This window comes from Clupea harengus, unplaced genomic scaffold (assembly GCF_900700415.2).
Source record: "Clupea harengus unplaced genomic scaffold, Ch_v2.0.2, whole genome shotgun sequence".
In the NCBI taxonomy this organism is placed as follows: domain Eukaryota; kingdom Metazoa; phylum Chordata; class Actinopteri; order Clupeiformes; family Clupeidae; genus Clupea; species Clupea harengus.
The window spans coordinates 1-15,000 of record NW_024880246.1 but is presented as its reverse complement, the minus strand read 5'-3'; the positions used below and the strand labels follow the sequence as shown (position 1 = coordinate 15,000).

At 43.1% G+C, this 15,000-nt stretch overlaps 2 protein-coding genes across 2 annotated transcripts; one reads left to right on the top strand and one right to left on the bottom strand.

The window, feature by feature from the left end:
• Positions 1–2,051: 2,051 nt before the first annotated feature.
• Positions 2,052–11,533, bottom strand: LOC122131693 (E3 ubiquitin-protein ligase MYLIP-A-like). The gene is made up of 7 exons (XM_042706338.1): positions 11,328–11,533; positions 10,631–10,821; positions 8,229–8,414; positions 5,416–5,613; positions 4,738–4,902; positions 4,041–4,464; positions 2,052–2,853 (listed from the first exon to the last, which is right to left on the bottom strand). The coding sequence occupies exons 1-7, from the start codon at positions 11,412–11,414 to the stop codon at positions 2,680–2,682; spliced, it is 1,425 nt and encodes a 474-aa protein (XP_042562272.1). The 5' UTR covers positions 11,415–11,533; the 3' UTR covers positions 2,052–2,679.
• A 703-nt stretch (positions 11,534–12,236) lies between these two features.
• LOC122131695 (dysbindin-A-like) lies at positions 12,237–14,992 on the top strand (the record flags this gene model as incomplete). Its single annotated transcript, XM_042706340.1, has 5 exons — positions 12,237–12,606; positions 14,027–14,080; positions 14,257–14,307; positions 14,469–14,529; positions 14,831–14,992. Coding segments are annotated over exons 1-5 (384 nt in total), but the record flags the coding sequence as incomplete, so codon positions are not given.
• Positions 14,993–15,000: the final 8 nt, after the last annotated feature.

Here is a 15,000-nt window from a genome sequence, read left to right as displayed (position 1 = left end):
TTTCTTTGGTGGTGCTTGCATTTTTTCTAGTTAGAGATGCTTTAATTAAAAAACTTTTTGGAAAACACAAACAAATTTGTTTTCAGTCTCTTTTTGATGCTGTATCATTATTTGTAAAATAACCCGCCAAATGTGTTTGTTTTATTGCCTTTGTGATTAAAAATACCACATGTCACAGTGAACAACCTTTGTAATAACTGGATTTCTACTATACTTGTGCTTGAGATATAACTACTGTCTAAGGCGTCTTAACATTACAATGACCTTGTCCATTTTGCCCACTAGATGGTAGAAAACAATTCAGGAGGCCAGGTTACGTCATTTGTTGCACAGCTATGAGGCAAGCATTTTAGTTTTTACTCATTCAGAATGTATCTTTTGGGAAAGTACATTACATCTGTAAAATTTAATTGTGTTCATGATCATCCTCTCTTAATGTGGCATTCATGACATGAGGAGCTACTTCCCACACAGGATTTTCTGATTGTGTCCAAGGAGACCAGAATACAAATCCATGGTTACCATCAGTGATTAAAAATAGCTTGAGTTCCTTTGTAGAGGCAAACAATATCATCAGCAGGGAATCATATGCCATTAGACACAGTTGTTCTAAAAAAGCACTTTATTTTCTACATTTCCAGCTCTTAGCATTCACAGATATCTGAATAGCCTATTTTTTTTTTTTAAAAGCAGGCCTTCGAGGTAATTAAGGCGGCTGGTTATAGATGAAGCACTTTGGTGTATTACATTGCACTGTATGAATGCACAATAATGTAGCTGGCACATCCTTCCGAATGAATGGTGATTTGATCAGCTGTAGATAATGATTGACTGACAGCCAGCTCTGGTCGTGGCGCAGGTGTTCTTTGACCCCTGACGCAGCCTTGTGCCTATGCCCCACTGACTAGCAGATGTGTGAACCTGGTTTGCCATCGAGACACCCCCCCCCCCCCCCCACACCCCCTCGTTACACTGAGCCACTGACCCCCAGGGCAAGAGCCAAAACGTTACGTAACATCCAGAGCCGCCTGGCCGTTATATAACAGTTACGAGGAGCAGGCGAGGAGGCCCCCGACGCAGAGATTGGCAGCTGAGGAGGCAGCACTGGGCTGAGTTTGAGAGCTTCATGCTGGCTCAGGTCTGACCAGGCCTGGGGGGAGGGGGAGGGTTGTCTGTGTGCATGGATGGGGCCTCTCTCTGCATTGAGAACATTCTGTGCTTTTTCTCTTAAGTTCCACCCAGTCTACGTTTTTGCTTGTCCTACACATGTGTGGACATCAGAGACTTCTAGGCTGGATAGATTTCCTCATTAAACGACATTTTCCATCCTCATAGATGCATTAATAAAAACTTCAGGATCAGTACATGCTTCAGAAATTACGTTTAAAAGGAGCTCTGAGAGCACAACGCTATCATTAGTTAATTATTTCCCGTCCAAATGATGCCTGACGTCAAGGGAAGCCACTACTTCCTGATCTTGTATAATACATGCATCAGTTATCAGCTCATGACACCAGGCACCAGTGGACCGGCATGAGAGCTCTACGTGGAGGATGTTTATGTGAACATTAGGGGAACATTATGCTTAGGTGTGGATACCAAGGAGGGGAGACAACAATGTACTGTCTGTAAATTCTCAAAGTAGCCTTGAATAGGATAAGACAGCGGAGAAATAAGACATTCTTTGAAAGCCAGGAGAATCCCTTCTGTGCTCGGACATCTTGCATGCTTTCCAGCCAACCCAGTTATAGTGAGGAGAGTATAGCTTTTGAGATCTTTGGTGACAAAATGAATTATGTGCATGTGTTACAGAAATTATTAATGAGGCTTAGTAAAGTTACATCAGTATAATAATATATAATTCAATGCTATATAAAGCAATATAAATATATATATATATGCTATATATAGCAACATAATTCAATGCTGTTTCATGATGTAGGTCTGCTGTTTTTGCACAAAATCACATAACAGGCAAATTTGGGGGGCAATATTTGGGGGGCAATAAGGATCTACAGAGAGGGTAGAAGGAAATCAACACACTGTTCATGAAGTGTTCCAAGAAAATGGTTTAATAACCTGGCCAATGTGAAAAATTCCCAAGCCGACCAAAAATATTGACACAGTCAAAGGTAAGCTTTCTCATCGTTCAGAGGTATTTGGAGGTAATAATACATTTCTGAGAAAAACAGAGGCTCCACTGGATTTCATGGTCATGTAAGAACCCATGTCTATGGTATGGTATAAGGTAGGAAGAAGGAAATGCTACAAGATTATATGGTGCATTATACTTTCAGCTTTCAAAAACACCCAAAGGCTTGCGCATACCATCAAAAGGATCTCTTTGACTCGGAGTGTTGACGGAGTCCTTTTAAGACTTTCCCTTTTTAAAGACTTTTTTTCCCTCATTTCTTTCATGTACACTTTTACAAAAAGCCAACATGGCATAAAGGCACTGCATTATTGAAGTCCATCAGATCCACTGATGGCATGTCCAGGAGAAGAAAGGCACTGCAGACTGACAGCTTAAATGAATAAATAAAACAGAATCTCTTTGATGGCTGTCTCTATTGAACACTAACTGTAGATAGTGCTAAACTGAAACAAGGGGACGGGGAAGTGTGTGTGTGTGCATGTGTGTGTGTGTGTGGGGGGGGTGACCAGCACCACCCTCTGTGATTAGCAGATCTTTTCACTGTCTGTGTAGTCGATCTCCGCTCCTCGGTGTTGGGGCAGTGCCCTGGTTATGCTGTAGGTGGGTTTGCTTGGCACTGCCAAGTTCAGCAAGCTGGCGCATGTGGGAAGGTAGACGTGTTGGATGTGGTCCACTTCTGAGCGACACACTGGGCAGCACTGCAGAGGAAAAACAAAAAGAAGAGGACTTTTATTTACAGTGTGTCCGATCAGGTCACTGACCAGTAAACAGTGATATTCAGGTATAAAACAATGTTTGGTCAAAGACATAATCTGCCAAAACTGTACTGGAGTACAACAGTGGAATTTCCACACTGGCATCCTCTTCCTTTAAATCAAATCTAGACGGACAGTGAGGTTAACACGGTGTGCTGTAGCACCCTGAACTTTGCCCCCCTGAAACACGTCACCCACCTAAATGCACAGAATGTGCCCATAAATGCAAACTTTCCACCTTGACTTTTTGCAGACAGCTGGCATATTGCCCACAACTACCTACAAAGACATTCAAAGGACTTTCTAAATTAAATTAAATTAAATTAAATTCAATTCAATTAAATTCAATTAAATTCAATTAAATTCAATTTTATTTATATAGCGCCATAACAATACAATGAGACTCAGTGAGGGCAGGGAAGTTCTTTAAAAAGACTTATTCAGCATGGTAACCATCCTGTGCCTAATACTGTGGATACTTGAAGCAAGCAATTTCCAGCAGTTGGCTTAGATGACTTAGCAGCTGTGAAATAGGGCTCATGTAGTTGACCCTAAGAGCTTTACAATGGCTTGGTGCAAGAGGTAACTTCAGGTTATGTAAACACTGTACTGTACATTCCTTTAATCATTAACCTGGTCCACTGCTTAAGCACGGAGTACAGTGTCCCCTTCGTGACACAGAACAGATCTATAAGTACTGTGAGTGATTAAATGTTACAACAGTGTGTTCTGGCTCTCCCCCACGTAACGCACCATCTACCAGTCGCTTTTCTGATCGTTAACTAGTTTACTTGTTCCAGATGGCCATCTTTATGGTGTGGCTAAGGATTTTAAAGGATTTATACACCAGTGTATTTATAGAGCTTTTAAAAAAAATTATGCCTGACACCAAGTCCATAAAACTATTGGGTAAGAGTGTTTCATTTGGTGGTCACTGGTGTTTGAGCAAACTTCTTGCTAAAAATATGATTGATCTAAAAGAGCTGTAATCACAAAAAACACAACTGCCGAAACGTTTGCTACGCTGAACACAGCACAGTACATCCCTGATCATAGATGCAGCGATGCACACGAGTCATCAGCAAAAGTTGCTGTGAAGATCGGTAAAAAAAAAGGTCAAAGGTCACTACCTGAAGTTGAGCGGCACAGCCCTGGCAGCAGACAGCGTGTCCGCAGGGGCAGAAGGCGGCGTTGATCTCCTCCTCGCAGCACAGGGCACACAGCAGCGCCTCCTGCAGCCGCTGAAGCTTCTCCTCCAGGAGGTGCTTCTCCCTGCAGCTCTTGCACGAGCCGTCCTCGTCCCCGTCCTCCCCTAGGATGTGCAGGGGGGACAGCGAGGGGGGACAGCGACCGGCCGGGATGACGCCACCGGACACCGCCCCGGCGCTGAAGAGGGCTCGCCGCGTGTGGTCGTACACCTCCTTGGAGGTGCGCTGGATGTCGAAGACGTACTTCTTGCCCAGGTCGATGTTCTCGTTGAGGAAGAGGGAGGCCAGGTGGCCCTTGAAGTCACGGCTGTACTGCATCATCACCGCACTGGTCACCGTGTCGCATCTGACGGAGAGGAAGCAGAGAGGAAAACCGTCATGCACAGGCGCAAATGGCTGTACGGGGCAGTCATGAGACATTTACAAAGGCAGTTCCTTTTTAATACAATGAAGCATGACACTAATGACATTTAAAACTGGCTAACAGTGGCAGATAATTAGATAAATTACTGGTGATTACTGCATGTTTATGACCACCATACATGATCAATCTCTATTAAATGGGCTGAAGTGCTTTAAGTGAGGTTGGACATGCAGGTTGTGGGTAGAAGAGGGTCACCTGTAGAAGGCGTGGATCTCTGTGATGGCTCGGTACAGGCCCTTGGCCGCTTTGGAGCTCACCAGCTTGAAGTCGAGGACAACGCTGTCGCCGGTGTCCTTGGTGACCGTCAGGTTAACGTTTTTCCCCGAGTGCGTGGCCATCTGAAAGACTGGGTAAATGATCCTGTGAGGAGAAGACAACGTCAGATAATCCTAGGACACCCGTGGAGAGCCAGGGAAAAAGATAATTGGTATTTTAATGGTGCCTTTCGGTTGCTCATCTGATCATATATCAAGCTATGGTGAAAGCTATGATTATGAAAATGTAATACCAGCCACGACTGAAGTAATTACAAATTAACAAATGATTCATCTACAACTGCATGAGGTCATTCATGTATAAAAACTACCCCAAGATAAAAATACATCTCTCCACCGGTTCGGCTGTCTATAGCTCCAGCTTATGTACCTATGTAGCGTATGTACCCTTCCTAAACTGGCACCTTGACTACTGCTTAACTTGCACTTCAGCAGTTACATTCCTGCACTTCTTTTTCTTTCTATGTCGTTTTTCTATTTCTTATGTAAAGTAGTATTTATTGTTACACCAGGTTTTTATTGCTCTTAGCTTGATGTTCTCTCCCTTGTACGTCGCTTTGGACAAAAACATCTGCTAAATGACTAAATGTAAATGTACCTGTTGATGAGTGTGAAGTCCTCCCTGCAGACTGCCACTCCCTCTGGGCCCACTCCTATGGCCAGGTTCTGGCCCTCGTGGTCCTTGGCCCAGTGCCACTCCACGCCGTAGTTCTCCACGGTCGACACCAGCTGCAGGGCCCGGTATTCCGCCGAGGGCCGACCCATCCCCTCCAGCTCTTTGTGCTTTGAAATAATGCTGTCGGATGAGAGAGAGAGATGTGTCCATCTATACCTTTGTTGGTATAAGCAGTCAACACAGCACCATTTTGTGTAAAGACATTAGCCTATTGTCTAAATAAAGATTAAGGCTTTTCTAGAGGTATTTTGGCAACATAGTGACACATAGTTTAGCACCGGATTAATAGTAGCTCTTAAATGCCTCACCCTTCCGGTGACTTTTAAACAGCACCCACTTTCTATTTAATATTCTGCTATTCTAAAGAGGCAGCACCCCACTGTGAGGAAGTCTTTTGAATTAAAAAGTAATTTAGAGGAGGAAGAGAGCGGGCTTTGTGAGAAGCTCTGAGAAACCAGAGGCCTCGAGCTTTCCCTTCATCAAACGCTCAGTGTCGTGAAAGGCCGCTCTCCGTCAGCCACTCATTCCATCTCGCACGAAGACAGACAGACAGACAGACAGACAGACAGACAGACAGACAGACAGACAGACAGACAGACACAGACACACACACACACACACACACACACACACACACAGTTTCTCTGCCAACATGCTACCTGTCTACTTCTGTCAGCAATTTTAAGTTTTTGATTTAGGGTTACCAGAAAGATGTGTCAAGAAGAGAGAGAGAGAGAGAGTTTGAAATGGAGAGGGTCAAGGAAATTGTAAATGGTGCCGGGCACCATTAGTGCGGAGGTAGATATGGAATACGGTCGATATGTCCCCCCAGTTCATCACTTAAAACATAAAACGCTGAGCTTTGCTGTCCTTTGCAAACATGAAGCAGACATGTTGTTTTACTTCAGCACATGAATCTAATTGGCCAGCGCCTCTGAGTGACTAACCAGCAGTATATCCTGAATTAAGGTCATGCTTGTGACCGGTTTGTCAACAAATGAGGCAACAATGGAAGAGTTCACTATAGGGCAGATGGCTGTTTGCACTGCCTGATAGCTTATGTCTAGAGCAGGGGTGGCTAACCAGTCCAGCTAAAAGAGCCACAACAAAACCCAACACCATTTCGAAGAGCCACACGAATCTAGGTTCCCACTTTTAGGGGGGAAAAGCCCCTACCTAAAACCTATTATTTTCCCTGTGACCCAGCAAAACTAGGGGGGTCTGGGGGCATGCTCCCCCATAAGATTTTTTTGAAAATAACCTTTTAAATAGTCCTCTAGTGGGTTTTAGGAAGAGAAATTAACACATTTTGATTTAAAATATGCCACAAAAATAAACATATTGAAGACATCTGCTGAGATAGGTGCTAATTATACTGTAGCATGGTAGGGATTTGCAGCTCAAGTGAGTAGGTTAACGTTGTAGGCTAGAGTTCACTAGCTAGTTATAGCTGGCGAAGCTACTGAATAGGGTAGCATACCCACAGGATCAATGAACCGGCATGATAAAAGAGAGCCACGACATCTATAATTAACTCGAGATGATTTAACCATTACGTTTCTTTTACTATTTTAAACTTCATATATATTTTTTGGTGGGTGTAGGTAGCTGTACTGTTTAACTGTTTGATCCTAAAGTGTTACCGTACTATGAGTGGGTCTCGCAGGATTAACGTCACGTTATTAGTTATGTTGTTAGCGGGAGCTCGACACACATGTATGCTCTTGGTGTAAACTGTGGTTGTGAATAAAGACGGTTTCAACTCTCATTCGGATACTTTATAACACAAAACAACAGTGGGGCTAAGGAAACTTTTGGGGAGGCTACTCCAGGGATCACTTATCAAGATCTGTACATAACTGTCTCAATTATGTTGTTAATGTCAGATATCCTCTGTTCAATTTTCGTGCCTGACAGCTGCAGGTCTGACACAGACCGCTATGATCCGTCATTTTCAGGGTTGAGGATAGCAACGACATCACGTACACAAGACTTCACAAACTCTCCCTCACTATATTACTTTTTTGCTCGAGCAATATTCCATGCCACCTGATACAATGCCAACGTGACCGTTTCAGAGTACTTCGTGAATTTCCGAAAAAGCTGAGTCTGTTTCTCTGACTGACGTTTCAAAGTATTTACCTTGTGCTTGCACAGCTTTGTGCCTTTAGGGACTCCTGGGCTATGTTAGCATGGTGTGTGGAGAGACGGCACTCTAAGTTTGAGGCTTTAAAATGCGACAGTGACGTCTGGCATATTAAGCAGAGGGGTTTTCCATTTCGCTCCGCAAATAATTCCTCCCATTTTAGGCAAAAAACACCCGGTGTTCATCTTCATATTTTCGTTTAGCTTTATGCTTTCCTGGGTCCATGGCATTCTGTCAGTAGCTACTGCTAGTCTGGCTAGTAACTCTCTGAGACTGGGTGCACACATTAGAATGTTTCATGTTTGGAACATTAACGTTACTTAAAGACATCTCTCAAGATCGCGTGATGACAAAATATACATGAATAAATACCACATTCAAATCGGACAGCTTTTTCTCTGTATTGCCAAATATATGCATATGCATTTTAGATGTTTATTTTACAATATGAAAATTCTGTACCCCAAGAGCAAAGTCAGTGAGCACTCGAGCTGGAGCCGAGCCGCACGTCAGCCGGCAAAGAGCCGCATGCGGCTCGCGAGCCGCAGGTTCGCCACCCCTGGTCTAGAGGGTTACGGGTGTCAAATACCTGTTGATGGTGGCAGGGTTGGGTTCTTGTCTGTACAGGTGGGTGTAGCAATACTTGGCGGCGTTCTTGTTGTAGTCCCCCAGCTCCGCCTGTGCCAGTAAGGCGCAGAGCTCAGAGGCCTGCTCAGCGTCCAGACGCAGGCTGCCTCTCTGCAGCTCTTCTTTCACATGCAACAGGAAGAGATGCCTGGGGGAATAGGAGGAGCTGGTGAGAAATGCTGCCCAACGATTTCAGTGGGATAAAAAAAACTGTATGAGAGAACCTTTATGAGAACCTCACGCTGGATATTTCTGTGAGAAGCTTTATGAGAACCTCACGCTGGATATTTCTGTGAGAACCTTTATAAGAACCTCACGCTGGATATTTCTGTGAGAACCTTTATGAGAACAGTGTGTGGATTTTTGGTCTAGAGAACCTGTGGAACATTTTTTTTTTGGTTTTGTTTTGTTTTCATCTGCCCTGGCCTCCTCTGACCAGCTGCCTTGACTTTCTTATCATCCTGAGCACAAATAGCGCCAGAAAAGGCGGGTGAATTGCAGGCCATTGGTGACCCCTCTGCCACAGTGCCGTGTGATAAAGCAGGAAACGATTCCAAACCTCTGACTCAGCCGTCACATGAGCTGAAGTCGACCGAATGAAACCTCAAAAACAGATGAAAGATAATACTTCCCCAAACAACGTCTTGTGAACGTTCACATATTCCACTGATATGTTTGGACACTAAACCACAATGCTGATTTTCGAACACCCTGTTTTGAAATATAATGTTATCCCAGACAAAACAATCCAGTATGAAGAGATTTCAAGCCTGAATGTAGGCCTGTTTCAATAACAATGACTTGTTTTCACCATGTTTTTCATTACAGCCATTACATGGATTTCAAAAAGGTAAGTAAGTTATAAATGCTGTGAAGAGACTCTATTTTCTAAGTCTCTTTTAAATTAGCATGGGGAAAAAAAAAATCAGTATCTGCCGTCTAATCAACATCTTACATATGATGACAGAAAACGACAACAGTTAGGGCTTCTTTACTTGTCATTAGGGATATCTGACCTGACTTAAACTTGCAGATCTTTAAGCAGCACTCCCAGAGCACATGGCAGTCATACAGAGTTTCCCCCACTCATACACACACATATTATTTGTCTCTTTCATTCACACTGTCATTCCCCAACTCATACTTTCTTTTTTGTCTCTTTTTAATGAAGATGAGACATTCTGTCTGTGCTTTTGTTTACAAATGTGCTATAACAGACATCAAGTTGAAGATTCTTTTTCTGCCTCAAGTCAAAATAGTCTACAACAAAACAGGACACACCAGTAGATGAATGTGCTGATATCTTCTGGCTATAATCCTATACTTCCCTAGGGTTGGCTTGGGGCCACTCGCATTGTCTTCCTTCCTGAGGTAACTAGAGGTCACTTGCTACACTGGCCCACAAAGATACAAATAAAGCAAGTACACAAGTCACTGCAGTCAACACAGCACATGAACAACAAAGGTAATTGGTGTATAGCTGACATGTTATATAACAGTTATATAACAGTGATGTGAAGTCTGTGCCTGGGTAGACAGTGTGCGTTCCCAAATAGAAACTAGATCGTGAAATATTTTATTTGGGTGTGTCGTTGTTTTTGTGCCTGCTGCTAGTTTTAGAACACATCGGGTAACTCTGCAAAACAATAGTTTATCACTAAATGTTTCACAGAGGACCGTTTCAGGTTTCCACGGAGGGCTATTATAAATCTTCTCTAGACAGAAACTCTAGGACGTTAGCGTCTTTTCCTGTGGGTTTAGAAAATAGCAGGCACTTCTACTTGTGCCACTCCAGGCTTAGCAAGGGCAAAACATTAGCATGGCATCCACTCGCATACAAAGCCTTACATAATCAGGGACAGAGGCACACAATACAAGCCCTGGCAACACAAAGACAAAGGCAGCGGTTCAACCAGGAACCAGGCACACACGCACACTCGCTTCCCCTCTTGTCCTTCCCTGCCCTAAAAGATCTAGGAGGCTGGTGATGACTACATTCTCCCTAGTCCATACAACCCCACCGGCTCCCTGTTTGGGAACATACTGTACCCAGCATTGTTTGAGCGTGTGGTGGCGAGTCTTCGGGGGAGGTGGGGTTTACACTACGGGTCCAGTGCATGTTCAGCTAGGAAACGTACACCCAGGACAGGAAGTACTTGTACAGATATATCACAAATGAACTCCAGATGGCAGAAGTTAAAAAGAAACCCACTGAACTGCTGAGTGGGACACAATCAGTCTTTTCTTGCATGCGCAAGCATGCCCCCTTGCTAAAAAAAAAAGGCAGCTGTCTGCTGAGTGTTTCTATGCAATAACAACAATGTCGCTGTGAGTTAGCATGCTTTTGAGGTCTGGCATTTTCACCTTGTTTGTTCCTGAAGGATGAGATGAGGCTCCACAAAGAACTTCACTCTCAGTTTCAGTCGGCACGGGGACACGTTGTCCATCTGCTGGGAGATTCGGTTTCTTAGATTCAGCCACAAACTCTCCCCACCGTTGCCAGTGAACTGAAGTCCAAAGTAATCCACTTCAATGATTCCCAACTTTTCACAAACCTGAAAAGAAAATGTTCAATAAGAAATTATGAAATTTTGCTCATCTAATGGGAATAACAACATATACTGACCTGGGCTGCTTCTTCGTCAATCAACAAAATAAGTAGGCATATAAAATGTTACAGTTTGTACGTTGCCATTCTTTTCTATATAAAGAACAACGTAAACTTTTAGCTTACTTAACAAAGAGGGGGATCATGTTTCGATCCCCAGCATAACCAGTTTGTTCTCTGCCGAAAACACTGCTACTGCTGTCAACATTCTTATCTAGGCTAAACTAATTATTGAGTTTGAGACTACACGTCTGTGGTTGTTTCACTGCTGGTGGCGGCGACGTGACACTTAACAAGCTGCCATAGTCAAGGAGACAAGCATACGTTCACAGGCACTTTATTGGACAGGGCAATAGAAAGATAAACCACCGGAAAGGCCTCATGCAAGTAAACATGAATTTATTTGAAATGTAACGAGAACTGAACAGATTATATAAAGCAACCATGGCCTACCTTATTCAAGCAGTCCTCTCCATTTGCCTTCGGATCGACCTCCACCTCCATAACAACCGAATCAGACCGCGTAACATGGCAGAACATTTTGAACGGTTATTTTGGTATAACCCTGGCAGTTGCACAGATTAATGGTGAAGTTGTTCGCCCTAACAGGGTGAACCTGTGCAAGAGGTGACTTCCCCGGTCCACGGGATGTCAATGACAGCGGCTGGTTTATAAAGGGGGGCGCGTGCACCTCTTTACGAAAGCCAATCATAGCCGGAGAAGGCGGGGCTACAGGGCGCTGTAGGAAATCCTGGCACGTGACGAGTTCTCAGTTTCAGAGAAATTCATTCTTGCAGATCTAGAGAGGGTAGGCAACAAAACAACACATTGGCAGCTAATGGCAGCTATAAGAGGAATAGACAGTTACCGAACTGTATAACGTTGCAAGCCACAAACGATATATACTTGCTTTTAAAGCAGAAATATATAATGTGACCTACAAGTTATTTCTGAGCTACAAGTCATTAATTTGATCTTTAGTGGACAAAAGGACACCCGCTTGAACCAATTTTTAAGTAGTCATGTACATAGGCCTCCTCTAGTTTTGTGGAAATGTTTTCATAAAGCTAGGCCTTCTGAACACACTGTTGCATGCAGTAAACTACGACAACAGATGTGACAGTAGTAACATCTATTTCATACAATGAATATCAGTCAAACCTGGACCTCTCCACAGGACATTGGGTACACTTGTCCAATTGCCACATACCAATGAATGTATACATTGCCACTAACTTATAGCTATCGTTTCTCTCGTCGTGATTAGAACAGTTGACAACTCAATTGCACCATCGTGCGTACATTCTTAGCAATTTATTTAGGAAGGGAGGCGTGTCATGGTTTTCAGGAAGTGTTTAGATTTTTCGTATATCCTCGACATATAGAAGCAGTCACATGCATTATATTCTACGATTATATCTGTCAGATCTTCTAAACCTTACGCATGCCCCACTCTTGCGGTAGTCAATCGAACACCTCAATGTGCCACCGTCAAACGGGGCACAAAGCTCAGCAAAACCTCTGTGTGACGGGACAGTCATGAACTATCAATGACAGTCATGCACCCAGACTCCTACTCATGTGGATGTCTTATCAGTTATAGTTGGTGATAGGTAAATGCCACGGATCGGAAGACTTAACGCCGCTTGGCGGGATTAAAGGAAGGACAAGAGAACATGTTTGAGAATTTCAGAGAGAGACTGCAGACGGTGCAGCAGGATTTCACAACAGGGTAGGTGTTTTATTAGCAGTAGCTATAATGTTAGCAATTTAACATTATAACCAAAATATTTGACATGATTTGGTCGACTCTGCCCTGACATAGCAGTGTGTACTAGCCATCACATTAAACTGAAATCTCTACATGGGTTTACTATCGAGTTGGCCTTCCAAGTCTAGTAGCAGTCCAACTTATTTGTTTCCTATCTAGCTGTCTAGCTAGCGTTAGTTAGCGTATTTACTTTCCCTGCCTTGACGATGGCATGTATGTCAAGCTAGCATAGCACGCCCCTCACTATGTGTTACACTAGGACTTCATCAGTACAGTAACAATGAGTCAGTAAAGAAACGAGTTAATTTCACTGGATCTATCGTTAGAAACTAGATGCCCCCTCTAGCTAGCCACTTTGCAAGCTAATGTCACTGCTATGCGAAACATTCTGCTACAATTACTTTCAGCTGACCATCATGTGATAGGCGAGACAGAGATTTTTTTGTTTTTTTTGTTTGTTTGTTTGTTATATGCGCTTGGTTAATAACACCAGTTAATTTTACATACAGTTTGTCTTGCTAGTATAATCTTGAGCTTTGATAAAAACTTATTGACCTGATTTTGTAAGACATGTTCCTTAATTGGCTTACTACCCCTAACCATAATAGTAGTAATGTGTTGTGGAATTCTTTCTCCGTATGTTTCACTTGTTAATCTTGTTGAAATGCACATTATCTGGCCAACAAATAAGTTCTTCTTTTCCAACCGTTAAAGAAGGAAGTCTGCTTTATGTGATGTTTGCACTTCGCCAGTACAGCAATGCCTGTCATGATCAGTGGTGGAAAAAGTATTTATATTTACATTTAGTCATTTAGCAGACGCTTTTATCCAAAGGATGTATATACATTTTACATCTACACTGATGGCACACTGCACATTTAGCAATTAGGGGTTCAGTGTCTTGCTCAAGGACGCTTCGACAGTGAGGAAACGAACTAGTAACCTTCTGATTACTAAACGACTTCTCTACCTCCTGTACCACTGTCGCCCCGTATTTAGTTTTTAGAGTATTTAGATCCTTCATTTAAATAAAAGTACCAGTACAGCAAAGTAAAAATACTCCATTACAAGTCAAAGTTAAGCAGCCTATTCACTATTGTAGCTGCTGGATGTGGAGCTAGTTGGAACTACTTTTATATGCAGTTGTTTACACAGGGACACCAGATAAATCTGAATGGTTGTGAGATAATTAACGGGACACAAGTCTGGTTTCAGTTTTCGGTAATCTTTAGTTTTTGGTGAGATATTGAATCATTTGAACATTTAGGCCTATTAAAATGTTAGAAGTTTTGTGTGAAAATCATAATTGGATTGGCTCGTTTATCGCAGACCTTGTATTGCTTAAGCTCATACGTAATGTTTTGATCCCTGTTGCACCAAGGATCAAGACTCTGAGTGACAAATCGAAGGACGCCAAAGTGAAAAAGAAGCAAAGGTCAGTGCCATAGTTTTACTGTTTCACTTTATCGTTCACACAGTGCAGTAGTTTTACTGTTTCACTTTATCGTTCACACAGTGCAGTAGTTTTACTGTTTCACTTTATCGTTCACACAACCCAAAGGAAGGTTAAAGTTTGAGTCTTAACATCTGAAATGTCTGCTTGCTCTTCAGAAGAGAGGACCACACACCTCAGTTTTCAGCTGGACTGGAGCTGCTCAGTCGGTATGTGGAGGCCTAAATCGGATGCGGTGCAGAAAGAGAACTGTTGTCTTTGCTTGTCCTGGAATTTGGAAAACAAACAGAACATACATGACACCCATGTTAGAAAAGAAATACTCTTAAAAAGTGAGAGAGTGCTGACTGTTCTTACTTTAAATCTCCAGGTATGAAGATACTTGGGAGACCCTCCATAAACGTGCAAAAGAATGCGCCAAAGCTGGAGAGGTAAGTGAAAGTAATTTTTGTACTTTTGCTGTGTACTTGTACTGTTGTACTGCCAATAATTGTCTGAACAATCCCGAGATCATGTAGGTCACATTTGTATAAATATATAGAGAGGTAACAGGCAATTAGGGTTCATGCCTTTTTTTCGTTCTTTTTTTTGGCAAAGTTTAGATTATTTCCTCACCAGGTGATGTAGCTATACAAGTGTCTACTACTACGTGTTGTTGCCATGGTGAATATAATGTTTAGCACAGTTTTGTGTCTCTGTGGGTGCTGTTGCATGTGTGTGTCGCTGTGCCAGACCGTGGACGGGGAGGTGGTCATGCTGTCGGCTCACTGGGAGAAGAGGCGCACCGGGGTGGTAGAGCTGGAGGAACAGCTGCAGCAGGTCCCCGCGTTCCTGAGCGACCTGGAGACGGTTACGTCCCGCATCGGTGAGACACTAGCCTCCGCTGATGGACCAGTGGTTAT